Source organism: Plasmodium malariae, assembly GCF_900090045.1.
Source record: "Plasmodium malariae genome assembly, contig: PmUG01_00_1, whole genome shotgun sequence".
Lineage (NCBI taxonomy): Eukaryota > Apicomplexa > Aconoidasida > Haemosporida > Plasmodiidae > Plasmodium > Plasmodium malariae.
The window spans coordinates 5,231-26,066 of NW_021638291.1; the positions used below are offsets into that span (position 1 = coordinate 5,231).

Below are 20,836 nucleotides of genomic sequence, written 5' to 3' on the forward strand. Positions count from 1 at the left end.
AAAATCAAAAACATATTTGTTTTTGTGTTTATATGTATTTTTTATTTAAAAGTATATATAAAAAGTCATATTTATAAAAAATTTATTATGCGAAATGTATGTTTCATAACCTATTTGATGTAATCATTTTTGGAATAAAATTTCTGTATTGTTCATGTATGAAAATATGAATAAATAATAATGTAATTTTCCTTTAAATTGTAAATTATAAGTGGAATATTATCGATTTAAGAATTCTTGAATTATTATTTTTAAATGAGGGATTATGAATTTCTAACATCACTTTTTATCTTATATAATTGTTGGAGCTAACAACTATTCTAAAATATTACTTAAATATAGGTGAAATATATAATGATATCAAAAAAACCATATTTATTTTACCACTGAAATAATTAAAGAACTAAATTATATTACCCATAATATTCTTATGTATTATACTTTGTAAAAAATTACACTATAAATAGTTATTTTTTTATTTTTATACTTCTTATATATATATATATATATATATAACACTAAAAAAAATACAAAGTAATATAAAAAAAGGTCGACAAATTTATAAATTTTTCTTTTATATAGAATAATATAAATTATATCTAATTGAACACAATAACCTTGGACAATTAAATTAATAAGGTAAAGGATTAGTTTTTATATACCTTTTAAATATATACTTGTTAAGTGAGTTAAGCGATTTTCTATAAATTTGTTGTTATAAATATGTCACAGATCATTAAATAAAGTATATATTTATTAAGAAACCAATTATAATAATACAAGAAAATAAAACAAAAAGTTGTGCAAAATATTGTTTTCTTCATTTATTATTTTATTGTTATAATAATTAATATTATTCTTAGTATAACAAGTTTTTCCATAATATAAACGTTATAAAGTTATAAATGTTAATAAGAAAATATAAGTTAATTCAGTAGTACTTCAATCAGTGCAGAGAATAATGTATTGTCTATATTCTCTATATTCTATATGTACTCTATAGTTAGAAATATTATAAAATCATATATATGATTTTTTTTTTTATTTTGTAATTTAGTAAAAATAATTATTTTATTAGCTTACTACATTAAATAAATAATTTATATGTTTTGAATATTTATAATTGAATTTATTTTATATTATATTTTGTAAATTTACTTCATTATAAACAGTATTAACATAACAATTTTAGAATATATTATTGCACTTATATATTTTTTTCTTTGTTATAAAACAAATTGCACTTATACAATAATTTTTATGATTTTATAATAAGGAAAAAAAATTAAATAAGAATAATATAGTTCTATAGGATTAAAAGTATATTATATTATTCTTAATTATATCATTTCGGAGTTTACTACCGTATTAAATACTTATATCATGGAACAAAAAATTAAGTCGCTGTTATTTATTAAAATTATAACGTCTAACCTATTAATTTGGATATGTCATTATATTTCTACAGTATAATATCACTATTTAAGGATATGTGTGCTAGTTTTATTTTTCGTATTTTATTTTTATTTGTTTTTGTTTTTGTACGAATTTATACATTTGATGAATAATCTTTTTTTTATTTTTTTTTAGAGTGAATTTAACAAATCGTTAGTTGAAAGCTACAATAATCGTAGTAACTTATATAAAAGGAATTATCGTCTAATGGCAAAATATAAGCGCGATAAGCTTTCAACTACAGTATGTTTAAAAGAAGAGGTACAAAATGGAGTACAAGATAAAAAAGATATAAATAATAATGAAAAATGGGACGAATATAAAAAGAAGCAATCATGTGGAAGTTCATCTATGAGTACAAGAGGCCATAAGAAAATAAAAAAAATAAATCATGTATATTTGAAACAAATAAATATTCCAATTTAGAAAAAAAAAATATTCAAGGAACTTGATTACGTAGATTTTCTTAGAAACAACAGAACAATTAGTAATAAAATTTACAAAAAAATAATGCGTAAAAAATGTTCATTAAGGATCGTTTTGCCTTTATTATTGTTATTATTTTTATTAATAACGTTTATATTAGATCTATCAAATAGTTTTGGACTCGTAAAAGGGTTGTGTGAAATATTGAATTTATACGCTAGTAAATTTTGGTACAGTTCTTTACATTCGTTTTTGAAGAATTCGCCTTTAAATTGGTTATTTAAATCAGGGGATAAATTAAGATATAAAGTATCAGACGGGGCTAATATTGTGAAATTTATATACGGTTATACTTATGTTTATCAATTTTTTGACTTTTTATTATATGTCATACCTTTCATTATATTAGGTGTCACAATTATATCAGGGGTTATTTATTACCATAAAAAAGTTAAGAAATATGAAAAAATTAAATTTAGGAAAAGATATAATGAATAGAATGTTATATATTTTTTTATGCAATGAATTCGTTAACATAAACGAACATATATAATATTTTTAGTTATGTATTTATTAATTTTACCTGTTATTACTTAAATTTTATAATTTTATGAGTGGACCTAACTATAAGTATTATATTTTGTGCACTGTAATCTAAAAATATTATCTTTTTAGTATTTTTCTTTGATTTGAATTTTTTCATGTTTTTAAATGTATACTTTAATGTATTTTTTCAGTTTAATTAAATATTTTGTTTTATTGTATATATATTTGTATACATAAATAGGTTTTTATATAAAATATAAGTTTATGAGTTATAATTAAAATATAATAGGATAACTCACATAATTTTATTGAAGTCCTTCTTTAATTTATATTTGAACTATAAGAAATTATACTTTCTATTTTTTCTCATACTCGAGAATAAAATTATTATTTATAGGAGTATTTATAAAAATTGTATTACTGTTTTTATATTGTAAATATATGTCTTGTATTGTATTTAATGAAATTAAGTGAATATACATTGTTGTATTGATATATATAAGTAATGTTATTTAAAATAAACTATGAAGTTTATCCTTTTATATATGTAAGTTTTATAACAGAAAAATGTATTAATACAAGCGAAATAACATTTTGAATGAACTAAATAAAGAATCATGTTAATATTAATGAATCACTATAAAAATGTTTTTATCAGTACAATATATGATATAATCCAATCATGTAAAAAGTATACATATATGAAACGTTTATAGTTTAAAATTATTATATATATAAAATCAGTGTTCAGGGAAATAAACAGTTCTATTGCAACAAGTATTAATTGTAATAATAAAATTAACAAAAGTTCATTTTTTTTCTTTCAATTACTTGTATATATTCATATAAACTTATATAATATTTGAGCATATAGTATAACAAATGGATTAACTTTATAGATACATGTAATTGTAGAAACATTATAAATCATTATATCATAAAAGGCACATAAATAAAATCATGAAATTTTATCAACATAATTTATTATTAAAATGTAAAGCATTTGTTAAAGTATAATTCCTAGGAGTATAAGAGGAAAAATGTAACATTTAAAGGAAATATAATAGAAGAATGCATATTATTCAAAAGTTATGGATTAAATTTCTGCTGTAAATGTAAGTATATTTTTATTATTATTTAGAAAAAAATTATATTTAAAGAAGAAAAATTAATTTCATTATATTAGGTACATTATTGAAATTATTATTTATTAGAACAACAATATATTAAAATAAATGATGTATTTAGTATAATGCAGTAACGAAAACGTTATCGATTGTACAGTGAATGCAAGAAACATTGCAAAATTAATAGGAAGATATATATATACAGCCATAATTCACCTTGTATTTATTTAATTAGGATAAAACTAAACATATTTTAATGCATAAAAACTGTTTACAAACTATACTTTAATTCTAGAACAACATAATAATTTAGATATGTATATAAATAATTAATAAGAAATAATTTTGAAAAAATTTGTAGAAACAATGACCGTTTTTAATCATGATAAATTCTTAGTACATATAAATATTTAGCACGATTTCATTATATATATGATATATTTTTAATAAGTTATATATGAATTATTATAAGTTATTAAAATTGGTTAATTTATAATATAGATGGATATATTAACCTAAGTTAAAGAGTTAATAGAATTGTTATAGTTTCAACAAAATTAAAAAAATTAAGAGCATTTATAAATTAACAACTCGTCAAATGATTTTAAGCAATGAAAGTAAAATAATCATGTTGTTCATAAGCTGTTTCTTTAAAATATATATGTAGAACTTTAACTTTAATTTTTTTACTTTTTTATAATATCTTAATTGTTTCAATTGAATAGTAATATTTTAGAAAAAAAAAAAAAATAGTTTAATAATTGATGATTACAATAATATTTTTTCTAGATAACATTTATATACGTATTAGATTCTCTTATATAATAATTAAGAAAGGGAAATATATAAACACAAAACATCCTAACTCGTAATGAAATTTTTAACGAAACAATATTTATGTATGTTCATTTTTTAAATTATATCCCTAAATTAAATTACTGACATTATTTATTTGTAAAAGAATAAATAAAAATATGATATGTTAGTTTTAAAACTCTCAACATAGAATTTACTATATCATATATTTCAGTAAATAATTCTATCATCTTTTCTTATTTTTTGTATATATATTATAAACTGAAAAAACTTATTTGTAAATATATTTTATTTGAAATATTTTAAAATGAACACAATTACATATAATATTTATATATTAAATTTACACCTAATTTCCATTTTTTGTCTTTTATTTTCTATTATGTTAATATATGTTATAAATACATATATTTAATTAAAAAAATATAAAAAAAATTAAATCTATATATATTAAACGTTTCATTTAGAAAAAATGGGGGTTAATATAACTTAAATGAACATAATATTTTAAAATATTATAATGAATAAAAATTTTTTTTGTCTTTATTTACCTTTAAATATATGTATCTTAATGGATTAGATGGAATAATATGAACTTAATTTTTTGGAAAAATTATATATAATAAAGGAACACATGAGCTCAAGTAGTAACTAATGAAGGCGTTATAAATAATTTAATAAAAAATTTTATACAGAATATTGCTATATTTGTTTATTACTACAATTATTGCTATTATTATATTGTTATAATAACTAGTATTATCTAAGAAAAATACAACAAATTATCCCAATATATAATTATCGTAGAGTTATAATTATTAATAAGATATCATCCTCAAAATTATCAATTATTGTTTTAATATGTAAAAAAATATAATATACATATATAAATATTATCTATATTCTCTATTGTATAAGAACTCTATCAACGTAATAATATATAGCATATTTTTCTATTAGTTTACTCTTAAAAGATTTAAGGAAAAATTAGTTACGTAGTGCACTACATTAAATAATTGTATATTTTGAATACTTATGAATGAATTAATATTATTTATTTTAATGAATCATATTTTTTTTTTGAAATTTACTAAGATAAAAATATATGATATATTTTTCCAGTTATATTTATTTACGGATGTGGTAACATGTATTATATTTATATAAATTTAATTATTTACGAAGTAATAATAAAATTAAATTAAAAATTTTTTTTTTTCAATATTATCTCTAGAAGTATATTATATTATTCTTAATATTTTTACTTAGTGAATATATCAGACTATTATATAACTAAATCATGGAACAGAAAAATGAGTTACTCTTATTTATTGAAGTAGCTTCGTCTATTCTTTTATTTTGGATATGCCTTTTCAACCATGATGCAGTATGATAATTTTATATAAGGATATTTATTCATACATTTCGTATGTAATTTTTATTTATATTGTTTCTTTGTATTAATTACTTATTCTTTACATAATAAATATTTACGTTATTATTTTTTTTTTTTTTTAGAACATTTTTAACAAATTGTTGGATAAGAACTGCTATCCCTGTGAAAAATTAGATACAAGAAATTGTAGATTACTAACAAAATATAGTAGGGACAAAATTTCAGATGTTGCAGATTTTAAAGCAAATATATTACATAATAGAGAATATGAAAAAAAAAATATGTATAATAATGAAAAAGGAGTCAAAGGAAAAATACAGGAATATAATAGAAATTCGTTAAGCAAAGCTCAATTCTATACAGAAGTTATTGATTTTAATAATGGAATGTTTGATGGAAAACATTTCCATTTTGAAAAAAAATGGATTAAAAAAAAAGATTATGAACATTTTCTTGAAAAAAAAAGGAGAATGTGTGCTGTAGCTTTAAAAAAAATAAAATTTAAAAATTATGGATATATAGTTGCTATGTTTATCATTTTTTACTTGTTTGCAATAGGAATACCCTTATTAGGAAAATTAGATTTTTTCAAAAATGGATGGAAATCGCTTGAAGTTGGTAATTTATGGAAAATTATGTGTGAATTTGTGGATGGGTGGGAAAAAACAGCAAATGGTTATATATTTTTAACATTATTTGGTGTACTTATAGTTATATCAATTATTTTACTTGTAACAGGAATTTGTAAGATCTTAAGTAATAATGAAAAATATAATAAAATTAAATTGATTACCGAGTAAAATATATAATAGTGAACGTATATCTTACTATAATTAAGTCTTTAATATCAATTAATATTTGTAATATATTTAGTTATATTCTTAATAAGCTTGTATAAAATTTCTAATATATTAAAAATTTACATGAGTATAATACGTCTTTTAAAAACCCAAGAATATAAATATATGATCCCCATTTCTTTGAAGTTGAACCTTTAAAATTTTTTCTATTAGTGTTCTAACATATAATTTAAGTTTATCTAAAAATACTTATTATAATAATTATACTTGTACATATAAATAGTTTTCTGCGAAAAATATATGTCTGTGATTCGAGATGAATAAATAGTATAATTTTATAGATCTCATACAAATTATATTTTAATTAACAATTAATGTTTTCTATTCTGTAACTTGTTTTTTTATAAAATTATTATTTGTTAAGGTAATTAATGAAAATATGTGATTTTTTTTAAATTAACAATAAATATATTTTGTTTAATATATAATAAAATTGTGAGCACGCGATTTTGCATTGACATATATATAAAGATATATTTTTACACAAAAACGTTATTATTATTTATTTTATATAATATTTTATATGAGATGTATGTAGGAAAATATATTTATCTAAAAAATATTCTTATAAGTCTTTTGGTGTTTTTATTATTACATAATTATTAAAATATAAATATATAATAAAATAATATTCTTTTTAAATATAAAAAATTTATGGTTGTTTTATAATTTTTGCATTATGAAACTTCGTAATTATTGAAAAGTAAAAACCAATTATTACATTATTATAATCCCTGATTGTATTTTTGATTCTATTTTTTATAAATTATTTTAATATATATTATATTGATATTATATAAATATATTATATATTTATTTTATTTTTTATATCACTGAAAAGTTAAATTTGTGAATTAGTTTTAAGCGGATATTTATAGGTAATATTTTCATTTATTTAGAATGTAATAATTATCAATATAATATAAATTAGGAGAATATAAAATTTTTATATCAGATGGAATATTTGAGGTATATAAAATATATATAATTTGTTACTGATAATAAATATAAAAGTAGTTATGTTTTATTGTATGTAGATGTTCCAAAGTTATATAATCGTTTTGTTAATTTGCTACAGTATTATTGTATGCTTATTGTATTAATATTTTAAAATAATAATACATCTAATTTTGATTAGTAATTAGAGAAAATAGAATGAGAACATATAACTAAGGTTTTCAAATTAACAATGGTATAACAACATTTTTTACAAAAAATGTATGGGCTTATGGACAAGTCAGATATGTTATATTTTATGTTTATATTAAGAGTATTAAGGGTTAATACTCATAAAATATTTGGTCACTTATATTTTGTTTATATATTGTATTTTTTTATTTATTATTTCAATGGATGAATATTTATAGAACAGAATATCTATCCAAGCATTTGTAATGATAGTTTTATAATAGATACATATATACTTCATAGCCAAAGTATGTTTTTCTATTAATATAAATATTATTAATTTATGTTGAGTTGGATATTTCAAAAATTATATATAATATCCTTATAATTTCTTTGCTATTAGTTTAATATATCCTAAATTTATTATATATATAATGTAACAGAATTGCTGAATTAATAATAATATAATATATATTTTATGGATAATATATCTTATAAGTTATATTTTTGTGTAATTTAGTTAATTTTTTTTTTTTCATATGCTTTGTGTAGCATTATTATATTACTCTATTATTATGGTGAGAATTATATGCATATTTTAGTGTCTACTAAATAACTATGATATATAGTTCTAATTATGCAGATTTTATTTAAGTGTTATTATAAATTCAATTATTTAAAAGTTTTTTAAAATTATACTAACTTACGTTAATGTATTGAACATTTATGATTACTACTTAATGAAAAATACGACTGATTAACATATTTTCAAGGTTCCGTTTTATTGTATTTATTCCGTGCGTAATTATAATGTAAAATTTGAAACATAAGCACAGAAACCTAAGCATAAAATCTAAATAATGAAACCATGAAACGTAACATCTTTGGTAGTTAAATAGAGGCAAATTTTATAAATGTTTTAATATTTATTCTTAGATATAACACTTGTTTGATTTACCTCTATGTTTTTTCTAATTTAAAGCTTCTTATTCATTTATCTATAAATTCCATTGTTTATTATTTTTCCTTTTCTTAACAAAGGAATACAACTATTAATTAAATAAAAGAGTTTATCCATTTTTACTTCTTTTTGTACTCTTGAAATATTGAAGTATATAGGAATTTTGTAAATTATCTACTAATTTTTCCATTGTTTCGCTTTTCTGTGAATTGTTTTTAAGATATCAGTCAATTTTTCAATACGAATATATAAAAGTTATCATTGTGGGCCATTCTCATAGAACACTATCTATCGCACGTATTATATTCTTAATATTTGACATGTATATAAGTGAACTCAAAATATATATGTTTTGTCTACTAACATATTTCTATATATATTAAATTATATTATTTTTCACTTTTCGTTAATATTGAATATTGAGTTACAATATATGTTGATAATGCCAAAAAAAAGGAAAATTAGTGCCTTTTATTTTTTATTATTAAAAATTAAACAAAAAAAAGGATATATATTTGTATGTAAAGAGGTGATAGAGTGAAAAAAATTTTTAAAGTAATATTTAGAAGAAACAAAAAAAAAGCAGAAATAATAAAATTTTAGATAATATATGGAGTACAATTGTATAAGGAAAAAAAAAAGAAATATATTTGAAAACCATCTTCCAAAAAAATAAAAAATAAAATAAATATAAAAAAGAATTAGAAAATATTTCGTAATTTTATTCCATTATATTAACGATTACGCATATAGAGTGTTATCCGTTCATTTTATATCAAATAGAATAGTACAATACATACATATATACTTGCATCAGATTATCAAATGGGGTAATGTTAAACATTATGATTAAAAATGAAAAATTAATGCTTCTTTAACTAGTATATATATAATATATCTTAATCCAATAAAATAAGGGTAATTTTATATCTATACAGTTACAAAATAAACAAATGCACTCATGTTACATGATGCAAAATTGTATACTTTGTACTAATTTATTTTGTAATATTGAAGAGTTAAAACAATTTATTCTGAGGAATTTTATAATTATTTAGTAATTTGAATTAAGGAATGAATTGTTTATATTCTGACTAATAAATTTAAATATAAAGAAAAACCCTTAATAAAATTAGACATCCTAATTATAGAAGTAATATTATGATATAAGGAAATGAATGTAGTATTAACTAGGAAATATATTTCTAATATAAATACATGATAGTATATATGTTTTAAAATGAAAAATTATTTTTATAAATTGCATGAAAAAAGCAAAAGTACATTTCTAAAATATAATATTTTTCATATAATGAGAAAATTCAAGAACATAAAGTAATATATAAGAACAAACACTATTTAAATACAAATGCAATATATGCATATAAATTTAAAAGCAAATTGTTATTTTTTATATGTGAATGGAAAATTACAGTCACAAATATATAATTACTCTATGTTTTTAGTTAATGTGAATTTTCAAATGTAAACACTATTCAATTCTTCTTTTCAGTTATCCAGCTTCACTTCTATTGTATTTTTTTTTTTTTTTTTTTTCTAACAGCCATCTTCCTTTTTTAAGAAAAATATAATATATTCATTTCACATGGCTATATAAGGAAAAAGATTAACTTATTTATCTCTATTTTATATGTTTTTTACTATACATATTTTTTCAGTCTTCTAGTCTCCATTTATATATGATGAAATATATACCTTGGGAATTAAATAGATGAAAAATTTGTCATTTATCTCTGTTCATTTTACTGTAATATTTATTATTTTTATTCACTAGTCTACTTCAATTTATTTTAAGCCATACATTCCACTGTTTATTTTCTATACAATTTATATAAAAGGATATTAACCTATTATTATAGGATTCCATAGTTTGTGTAGAGCACTGTATTCATGCGATTGCAGAATTTACATATTTTTTTTTATTAATATGCTTAGTTAAAAGATTTCAGGAATACTCTTCATTTCTTATTTTTTGGTACCATTGTCGATAAGCTGCAACTTTTATATAAATATCTGGATCTGTAAATAATAATTTTTTAAACCAGCGTGTCCAGCAATTAAATTCGTATAACCTATACATAAATGAATCCCATTTGTATTTCTTCTTTTCATTTTAATTCATTAATTTAAATGTTACAATTTTATTTTAGAAGGACATATTTTCATTGAACAACCTTTCAAAATCTGATGGTATATAATCTAATACATGTGGTTTAAACCATTCCATCCATTCATCGTCAATCCAATTAGAGAATACATCATAAAGATTTGATTGAAAATCTTCTCACATACAATAACATAACCATTTTTCCTCGAAGCTGTAAAAAAAAAAATTATTCAATTTATCCTTTCTGTTACTAAACCAAGCATCCTTTTCCTGATTAAAATCTTTTATCATTTCTTTTTTCTGTTTCTTTAACCATAATTTCCATTTATCATTTTTATTTTATACTAATTTTCTAAATCCTCATATCTTTTGTTTTAAATAGAATTTTGGTATATATGCAGAATCATTATAAGGTTTACAAAGTGGATGCTTTGTTTTTGCAGTAAAAATCTAAATAAAATATTAAAAAAAAAGCATATTTTTTTTAGTAATAAAGTTTTTAAATATAATTAACTAAAACCTAAATTTATTTATTTAAAATATTTTATTCTACCCCCCTAAAGTAACCATTGCCATTTTCAGTTGCGGAATATAATTTAAATATAACAGAAGAAACTGATACAAAAAGGAATATTGCCTTCATCTTTAATAATATATAGTTTTATTTTATAATATATATTTTTCAATAAAATATATTATATTACAAAAGCATACGCTCTAAAATAAAACGTATAAAAATAACACGGAACTATAGAAAACTATTTATAAGATATATTTAAATTATTATATAAAAAGAAATAATAAAATAAATTAATGAATTTTATTTATTAACTTTAAATAAAAAATTGTGTATATAAAGAAATTTAAAAATACTAACATAATTCCTAAAAATAGTTATTTTCTTTAATAAAATATTTCCATGTAAATTTAACAAAGATATCTTTGTTTTTCCTTAGATTAGAAAAATTTTTGTTTTTATTGATTATTAAATTTTCTTGATATGTATGTAAGTAGTTGTTTTTTAATATTTTACTTTTCTTTTAAAATGAGTTTTTTATATAGTTAAATATAGCATAATAATTTTTGCATTTGCGTTTATATGTAAAAATACATTTTATATTTTCAAATTTTACTAATATATATATTACTTTATTTAACATGTGTTATATAATTTCCTTTTGAATTATTATATGTGAGGCAATATTTACTATATTTTTGTTAACTATATGTATTATCGTACATTTTTATGTGTATCATGTTATATACAAATTTTGTGTATTTAATTTTTTTTTCAGTTTATATATCCTACTACAGAGTTGTAATTATATATAATTACTATGGTTGGAAAATTCTTAACTTATTGTATGCTTAGTAGATTTATTTTATGTATTATTTGAATATATTTCATTTTTTTTAATTTTTTCTCTTACTAAGTGTAAGTGCGAGTATCACCGGCTTATGTCCACTACTCAGTATGAATTTATTAAATCGTTTTTCATTTTATTTGAAGTCATTAAACAATATTTTACCTAGAATAATAAGAGAATTGTAATCCTCTATTCCCTGTTTTTCTTCTTCCATATTTTGGAGCGCGGATAATAAACTGCCGCATATAGGGATCATCATAATAATCGTCAATTCTTTTTTTCCTTGATACTTTTTTATGAAAACATTTTCCAAAAGGAGTAAACTATTATAAAAGTGAACAATACAAAACATGCAGAATATATTTATATTATAATTATGAAATTTTATGGAAATAAAAAATAGTAAATTAATATATTTTTTGATTTTATTGAAAAACATTCATTTACTTTATAAAAAAGGAAAATAGTGAATATTATTCCAACTATCACAGTAAGTGCGATTCCAACGCGAAAAAAATTGTTTTCGAACATGTTAGAATTATGATTTAGTTTGATTTTTATTTTTCTTCTTGGAGCATATGTGTTCAATTTTACTCCAATAGTTTGAGTTTCGCGAACATCGGGCTCTCTGCATAGTCCTGATACATCTCTTACTAATAGTGTATTTTTGCAAGGAGCATTTTTATCATCACTCTTATCTTGAGTTAGATCTAGTGTGTGTGAAGAGGATAACATATATTGTTTTTTTAAATGTTCGTTTAATTCTAGGCTCTCACGTGGTAATTCTGCAGATAAAGAAAATCCTCTTTGTCCAGAAATCGTAAAAGGAACTTGCACAAAAGGAGGTTGAAGAGAAGGCGATATTAGATTATTATGCGATCTATCAGATGTACTAAATCTATGACACCTAAGTCTTCCACCTTTTTGTTGGCTATGTGTAATGTTACCATTTGGTATATCTGTACACTTGAAATAATAAATTGAACCTGTAATATTTGTTAGGGAACTCCCTGAACGTGATGTAACGCCGGATGTTAAAGTTGGAAGAGTTTTTATCAAGTTATCGCATTTTTTTTGTCTGTTAGATTTTAATGTAGACAACAGCATATTAGGATCAAATTCGTCATCGCATTTAAAATAGTCTTCGCAGTCTATCAAGAATGGACCAGAGCAACATACATCCTCCTCTTTACGCTTATTATATAATGTAATAATATAATTAAGGTATTTTTCATATTTTTCAGGTGTAACAACTTCACATGTGTCAGATGTTTTAATACTGTCATAATTTTGAAAATAATCATACAAATATTTTTGTTCTTTCATATCGTTTAGTTTTTTTATAATATCATCATTAAACTCATATTGGCAATAAAACGCATTAGAGATCTTTCTAATATTATCTAGAACCTGTTTAAATTTAGTAATTATTGGTTTGGCATTATTATCATTTGTATCATCTCCTAAAATTTTTTTTATATTATAATATGTCCAGTATCTATAATGTGAACAGAGAGTTGTAAAATTATTTGTATTAACATAATTAGATAAAATATGTGTATTTCTTGATATTCTTTTACAAAGATCGTAACACTTTTTTTCAGTATTATCTTCATCATTATTGAATACAGTACAGTAATCATCATAATTCTTTTCTTCAACATCATTATCTAATTCTTTGTATATATTATATGAAAAAGACCCTTCTAAAATTTTATCCTACAAATTAAGTGGGGATAATGAATTAGATGTAAATTTATAATTTTTTATTATAGAAGTGTTTCTAAATGTGTTTCAGTGGCATTCAGTACTTAAATTATAAGATATTAATTATGTTTTTATATAAAAATTAATATATACCCATTCGTTATCACTAGAAACTGACATTTTTTTTTTGAAAACTATAAAATACAAGAAAATGTCAGCACATTATATATTCATTTAGCCATATATAAAAAATAAAGGCATAAAAATTAATGATATATATTATGATTTTTTTTTGTGAATTTTCAAAAATAAATAAATATTTGTTAGCAGGAGATATCCTATAATTCTGGTTAAGGATTAATATTCCATAACACCTGTGACATTTAATAAAATATTAATTTTTAATTTTCAAACAAATAAAATGAATGAGTTTATAAATTTAATGTAAAAACTATAGTATTAAAAGTGAATATATTATTTGTAAATATTTTATTTATACTATTTATATGTAACATAATAAAAAATACTTTGATTATTTTAGTTTTTTAATATTTGTATTTATCCATTTTGTCTTTTTAATATATTGTCTATATATAAATTTCCTCATAATAACTATATCTATGGTATAAATAATTATATAGATTTTACGTTTAGTACTATTTTACTTTAATTATTTTGTAGAAACTCATCCGGATGTTTTTGTATTATATAATTTTTTTTAAGAAAATTTTCTGAATAAATAGATAACATTTTTTTTATATAAATGCGACAGAAATAATATGTAAGAATATATATATTAATCATAAAAAAAATTGGTTTTTAATTATATAAAAAATAATTATTTCTAGAAAAGATTTAACAATTGCAATTGTGCTACTTGAAGAATTACGCATGAATTTATTATAATAAAATCGTTACTTGAATTTTTATGGACTATGCAAAATATTATTTTAATTTTTCTTTTTCTTTGCATTATTTTTATCCTTAAATAACATATTGATTTTTATGTATGCAACATATTAAAAATATGATCATAAAGAAAAAAATATTACATTAAATTATGAATTAAAAAAATATTATTAAAAAAAGTAAGGTTTAACACTTATTTTCATTATAATATAAATAACATTTTATAATAATATTAAAATGAACTGATATAATATAGATTAGAGATTTAAAATATACCAAATATTGTTTTTATTATGTTCAGGATATAAAATAATTATGAAAGGAATTATTATGCTACTATGATATTCACATCATTTTTATGTTATCTTATTTATACATATTCTATTACTTAAAAATATATTTATCTAAAAATATAATAGAATTTTAATAAAATTTATTTTTCATTTTTTTGTAGGTAATTTTCTGCAATAGAAAATGTTAATTTTGTGTGCATTCTAATAGGATATGTTCCATAAAGTCATCACATAATATCATAAAATATTTTGGAATAAAAATATGGTATAAGATACCATCAGTATTATATATGTAAACTGAATGAATTTCTCTTTTCTAGGAGTTTTATGTATGACATAATGACTTTATTTGTTTTTTCAAAATAACTAACATTATAATGTATATATAATTTTATCTAATTTTTTTTTTTTTTTTTATTTATATTACATTTTTCTTTTTGCTTAAAAATATTATGTTTTACTGTTTATTTTGTTATAATACTGATAGTAAGAATATTATGAAAGTTTACAAATAAATGATTTCTAATTAAATATTGTGATATAAGTAAAACAAACTGTAATTAATATATTATATGTATCAAATAGTAATATTAATTATATTATGCATACATTTTTAGGTATAGTGCGTTATATTTTCATTTATATTACTTTTAATTTATAAGGTATATTCGATTAAGATAATGATTTTTGTATTTTTCGACCATTATTTAAGTAATTTCATTAATAGTATTATTATAAATCACTTAACTGATAATCATACAGTCCAAATTGTACTAGTATCACATTTTAATTCTTTTATTATTCATTTTCACTAAAAACATTTTTTTATTTATCTTAGTAAATATTTCATTTTTAATTATGTTTTTTATATAAAATTTGAATTAATTATTTAATATCTTTTAACAATATTATTTTCTAATTTTAATTATAACCCCTATTATAATATTATAATTCTTTTAATTCTTTTTATAATTTGTGTAATTTTTCGGTGATCCACACTTATATGTTCAATTTTTTTTCATAATATATGCTTGTAAAATTAGCTGGTTAGTACACATATTGATACTTTTTTTTTCTTTTTTTTTTTTTATATTGTATTCTTGAATTCGAATATGAACATAATAATATTTATAATAAATGTAATTCTGAATATTTCATAAAAAATATATTTAACTATTCATTGTAGTTGCGATAACAGTTAAAAAGATACAAAAAACAATTCTAATCGTATATACATTATTTATTGTTAATTGTGTTTTGGTATTTTTTCAGAAGAAACATAGTTAAAAAAAATATTATTAATTTAAAAAATTTATTTGATTATTTTTTGACTGGCATAAATATCATTTAATGTTATTAATATAACGTGTAACAGAAATGAATAAAATATGCGAAAATATATAATTAAAAAATATAATAAAATAATTTATTATTATTATTATTTCATCAATGAAAATAAAAGTAATTGATATATATTTTATTTTAAAACGTAATACATGTTTTGCATAAATTGTTTCATTATGTTTTAAATATAATTCGCAACATATTTTTATGATGTAGGAAATATAAGGAAAAAAATTCGTCATCATTATTTATAGTGTTTTAAAGGAGAATTCTTTGGTTTAATTTGAAATATTGCTTTATGCTGAATAATTCATAGTACACATTTATATTTAATATACATATAATACTGATATTTGAAAGTCCATATAATAAATGGAAACTATAGAATTACATAATAACTTAATATTTCAAATTTAGTGTTATGTTAAAATTAATATATATAGCAAAAACATTTTTATAATAATAAAATACATACTCGTTTATAAATAGGAGCACTATAATTATTTACTTTTTGTTAATAAATATTTTTTCTTTGTAATTAGATATCTATAATTTATATTATATTTACTAATTTATAAGAATGTTTATTACGTATTTTATTTTTTAATAAAAATAAGTCAAAAATGATATATATATATATATATATTTTTATAAAATCTAAATGTAACTAAATAGAATGATTAATAATTCTATATATTTGAACATGGAAAGTTTTTATTTCTAGATGAATATAATCATTATATTTTGTATGCAGAACACATATTTTTCTGCATGTTTTTTTAAATAATTATATAGTATAAATAGTTAAACATTTTAGTACATAATACAGATTATAATTATATAACTTAAATACGATTTGTTCCATTATGTATTATTAATGGTGTTTTATGAAATGATCAAAATAAATTAGAATTTTAAAAAGAAATATAGTGTTTTATATGAGTTCACTTTATAAGGAAATTGCACTTTTAATTTTTATTTTATTTATATCATTATTTAAAATACTTATTTTGTGAGATAATGCTAGTACTACTACAATTATATGTTAAAGAACATTTAATATGCTATTCTTACTATTACATATTTATTTTCAGCTTATAATAAGTATAGGAAAATGCATAACATTTCAACAGATTAAAATCCATTATAAATTACATATATATGTAATTCTGTAACAATGTTTATTCTTTGTATATTTATCATATTTTTAAGTATAATAGACAATTTAAGAGAGAAAGAAATGAATTTTTATTTGTTATTATAAAAATTATAAATGATTTATGATTTATGTATTATATTTTTAATAAAGTGAAATGAATAAAATTCATTCATAAACGAAAGCATTTATATATTTATGCAATTTATTTTTTTTTTTAATTTATATGAAGGTATATTAATACGGGTGTCCTCATATAAAAAATATAATGAAATAGATAGTGACAGCAAAACATAAGTAATATTAATAATAAATGTAATAAGTTATATATAATTAACAAAAATATGAAGAATTTTTGTAAAAAAGTTTCAACAAACTTAAAAAAATTATCTATTACGAATAAAGAGGAAAATTCTTAGCACGTTGCTCTTATTCCTAGTAGTTCTCTTTCGATATCATAATGAAACATTTGGTATTAATAGAAAAAAAGTTGGTAATTAAAATGATACTAGAAAAGTTTTTACGGAAGTAAATGATATTAATTTAAAATATTTATAAGATGCATCATATTACTTTTACATTAATATCATTAACACTAAAGGATAGAATGAACAGAAATATTTGCATCAACCTTTTTAAAAATTATGATCATATAATTAAATATACTAATAAAAATAGTAAGAATAATAATTGTAATATGAATTTCAAGTACTTTACTTATATTAACAATTTATATAGAAACTGCATAAGGGAATAACATACTGGTTTTAAGAGACAAAATTTAATTTGTAAAGAAAAATGTTAAAATTATTTTAAATGTAATATAATACATTATCCATATAACGTCTTATAAAAAATGGTACGAATAAATTAAAGATCCATTGAAAGCAAAGAAATAATGTTTGAAGCTACACTTATTAAGCTGGGTGTTCTAAAAAGTAAAGAATGAAATTTTAAATTAATTATAATAAGAACGTTAATATAAAAAGAAAAAATAGCGATGGATTCTTTTTACACTGTTGTTTCATTTGAATATTCACTGCTTGTATTTTTCTTTTATTTTTCTATTCTACTAAGAATAACATCTGTTTATATTTATAAATTAAATGTATAAATATATGTATGTAATTTTTAATAAAAATTTATAATTGTAAAACAGATTAAATATATATATGTTGTGTTGTTAATGTGTATATTAGTTTAATTTTTTTGGAAAATGTTTTAGTTATAGACTCTTCAAAAATGAAAAACGTATATATAATATTCAACAAGTACAGAGGAAAAAATATTAAAGAAAGCTCCAAATATATTTTATAGTAATTCTAAAAAAAATAAAATATGGATATCTCATTATTCTACATAAGACCATTAGGACTAACTTAGAAAAAACGTATCAAATGTATCAAAACATTGTTATGCATATTACAAAAATTGATTTATTCTTAAATATATATAATAAGTAAAGAAAATAAAAAAAATATATATATGTAAACAATTAATAATTTTAATTTGTTTGTTTCAAGTTTAACTTGTATATTCTGTTTTTGTATAAAGGAGAAACATATTCATTTATATTGTTTTTTAGTATTTAAAGTAATATGATTGTTCTATAATTTTTACTTTAAATGACTTATTTAATAATATGAAAATTTTATATTTCAAGTTTAAAAAAATAAATACTACTTTCTGTGTTTAAAAATATATTGTTTTTTTATTGTCGTATAAACTACAAAAAATGTGGAGTATTTATAATAACAAATTCTGTTCTTTTTATGAAGTCGGAAAACGATTGAATTTTATATTTTTATATGCTTTACAAACTGAATATATGAAATACAAATAATAAAAATAGTAACATAAATGTAATTATAAATATATGATTATTATATAGAAGTTATATTATAGCTTATGAATTAAATGCATGATTTTGTCAAAATGTATTGAACATACAATATATAGAATATGTATTATATTGTACAATTATAACTTGTTATATAGGTATAAATGATTTTAAATAATTATTAATTTTTGATAATTTTTTATTCAGTAATTTTCGGTAACTTTAATACAATTTACATATTTCTATATAATTTTTTGTTGAGTACAGCATTTTTTTGAGGAACGTCAGTTATAAGTGAATAATATGATATTTAGGAATGTTATTTAAGAATTAACATGTAAACAGTATTTTGAATGTATATTTAATTAGTGTATAATATATAATGAATATATGATTTTTGTGTTTTATTTCACTTTTTACGCTTATATTTATATTTATTCTTCTTTACTATTTCCAATATATCCATTTAGAAATGGTGCTAAAAATAGACAAACACTTTGGATATAAGAAGAAATCTATTTTAAATATATATGTGGAAAAAAAAAAATTTATATATATAAAAATTGAATAAAAGTAGGTTATATGTTCTTAAAAATTAAAAAGGGTATTCGTAGATATGTTTTTTTCAGAAAACACTAAAGAAATAATAATAATATAAAAAGCTCAGACAGAGTGTACTTAAGAAAATATATATATAAATTATAATTCGAAAGATTTGATTTATATTAGAAATAGATAATAAAATTATTAGTAATATATGAAAAAATGATTTCTGTTTGACCTAGTAATATTTAATGGATCATAACTAACCGAATATATATACAAAAAAGAATTTAAGAAATATTTTGAAATATAAAAGCGATTGAAATATATATTTAAAATTGTAGTTTGCTTATACATTTTTTAATAGATAATTGAATGAGATGGAATTTATAAAAATTATTTTTTTTTATGTTTATCAGAAGTTTATAAAGGATTATTGTGTATATTCATATACTCTATTGATGCTTTAAAAATAGTAAAATTTAAAATTATATTAATGTATTAGAAATACATTTAATATATTAAACAAATAGAAAAACGCTTTAATTTTTTTTCATTTGATTAGTAACAAAAGCTGAAAAGTAATAACTATACTTAATAATTTAAAAGTCAAGAGCGAAAAATCTTTTTAAATATATTTATATTAATATATATATAAATATGTATACTATATGAATGTGAAAACTGAAAGTGAAAGAATAATTATATTAATTTTGTGATATACATTAGGATATTGTCTATTATACAGCATACTAAAAATTTAAAGATTTTACATATATTTTTCTAATATATTATTTTTTAGAAAATTAATTTGCTTACACAAGTTAACATCAA

At 19.1% G+C, this 20,836-nt stretch overlaps 2 protein-coding genes and 2 pseudogenes across 4 annotated transcripts; 2 read left to right on the forward strand and 2 right to left on the reverse strand.

Annotated features, from left to right (window-relative positions):
• Positions 1–1,383: 1,383 nt before the first annotated feature.
• PmUG01_00010100 lies at positions 1,384–2,379 on the forward strand (annotated as a pseudogene). The gene is made up of 2 exons: positions 1,384–1,467; positions 1,591–2,379. Coding segments are annotated over exons 1-2 (873 nt in total).
• Positions 2,380–5,670: 3,291 nt separating this feature from the next.
• On the forward strand, positions 5,671–6,566 carry PmUG01_00010200 (fam-m protein; the record flags this gene model as incomplete). Its single annotated transcript, XM_029008819.1, has 2 exons — positions 5,671–5,757; positions 5,889–6,566. The coding sequence occupies 2 exons, from the start codon at positions 5,671–5,673 to the stop codon at positions 6,564–6,566; spliced, it is 765 nt and encodes a 254-aa protein (XP_028858931.1).
• A 3,950-nt stretch (positions 6,567–10,516) lies between these two features.
• Positions 10,517–11,486, reverse strand: PmUG01_00010250 (annotated as a pseudogene). Its single transcript has 2 exons — positions 11,397–11,486; positions 10,517–11,293 (listed from the first exon to the last, which is right to left on the reverse strand). Coding segments are annotated over exons 1-2 (867 nt in total).
• Positions 11,487–12,368: 882 nt separating this feature from the next.
• Positions 12,369–14,300, reverse strand: PmUG01_00010300 (PIR protein; the record flags this gene model as incomplete). The annotated part of the gene is made up of 3 exons (XM_029008830.1): positions 12,369–12,533; positions 12,658–13,929; positions 14,292–14,300. The coding sequence occupies 3 exons, from the start codon at positions 14,298–14,300 to the stop codon at positions 12,369–12,371; spliced, it is 1,446 nt and encodes a 481-aa protein (XP_028858932.1).
• Positions 14,301–20,836: the final 6,536 nt, after the last annotated feature.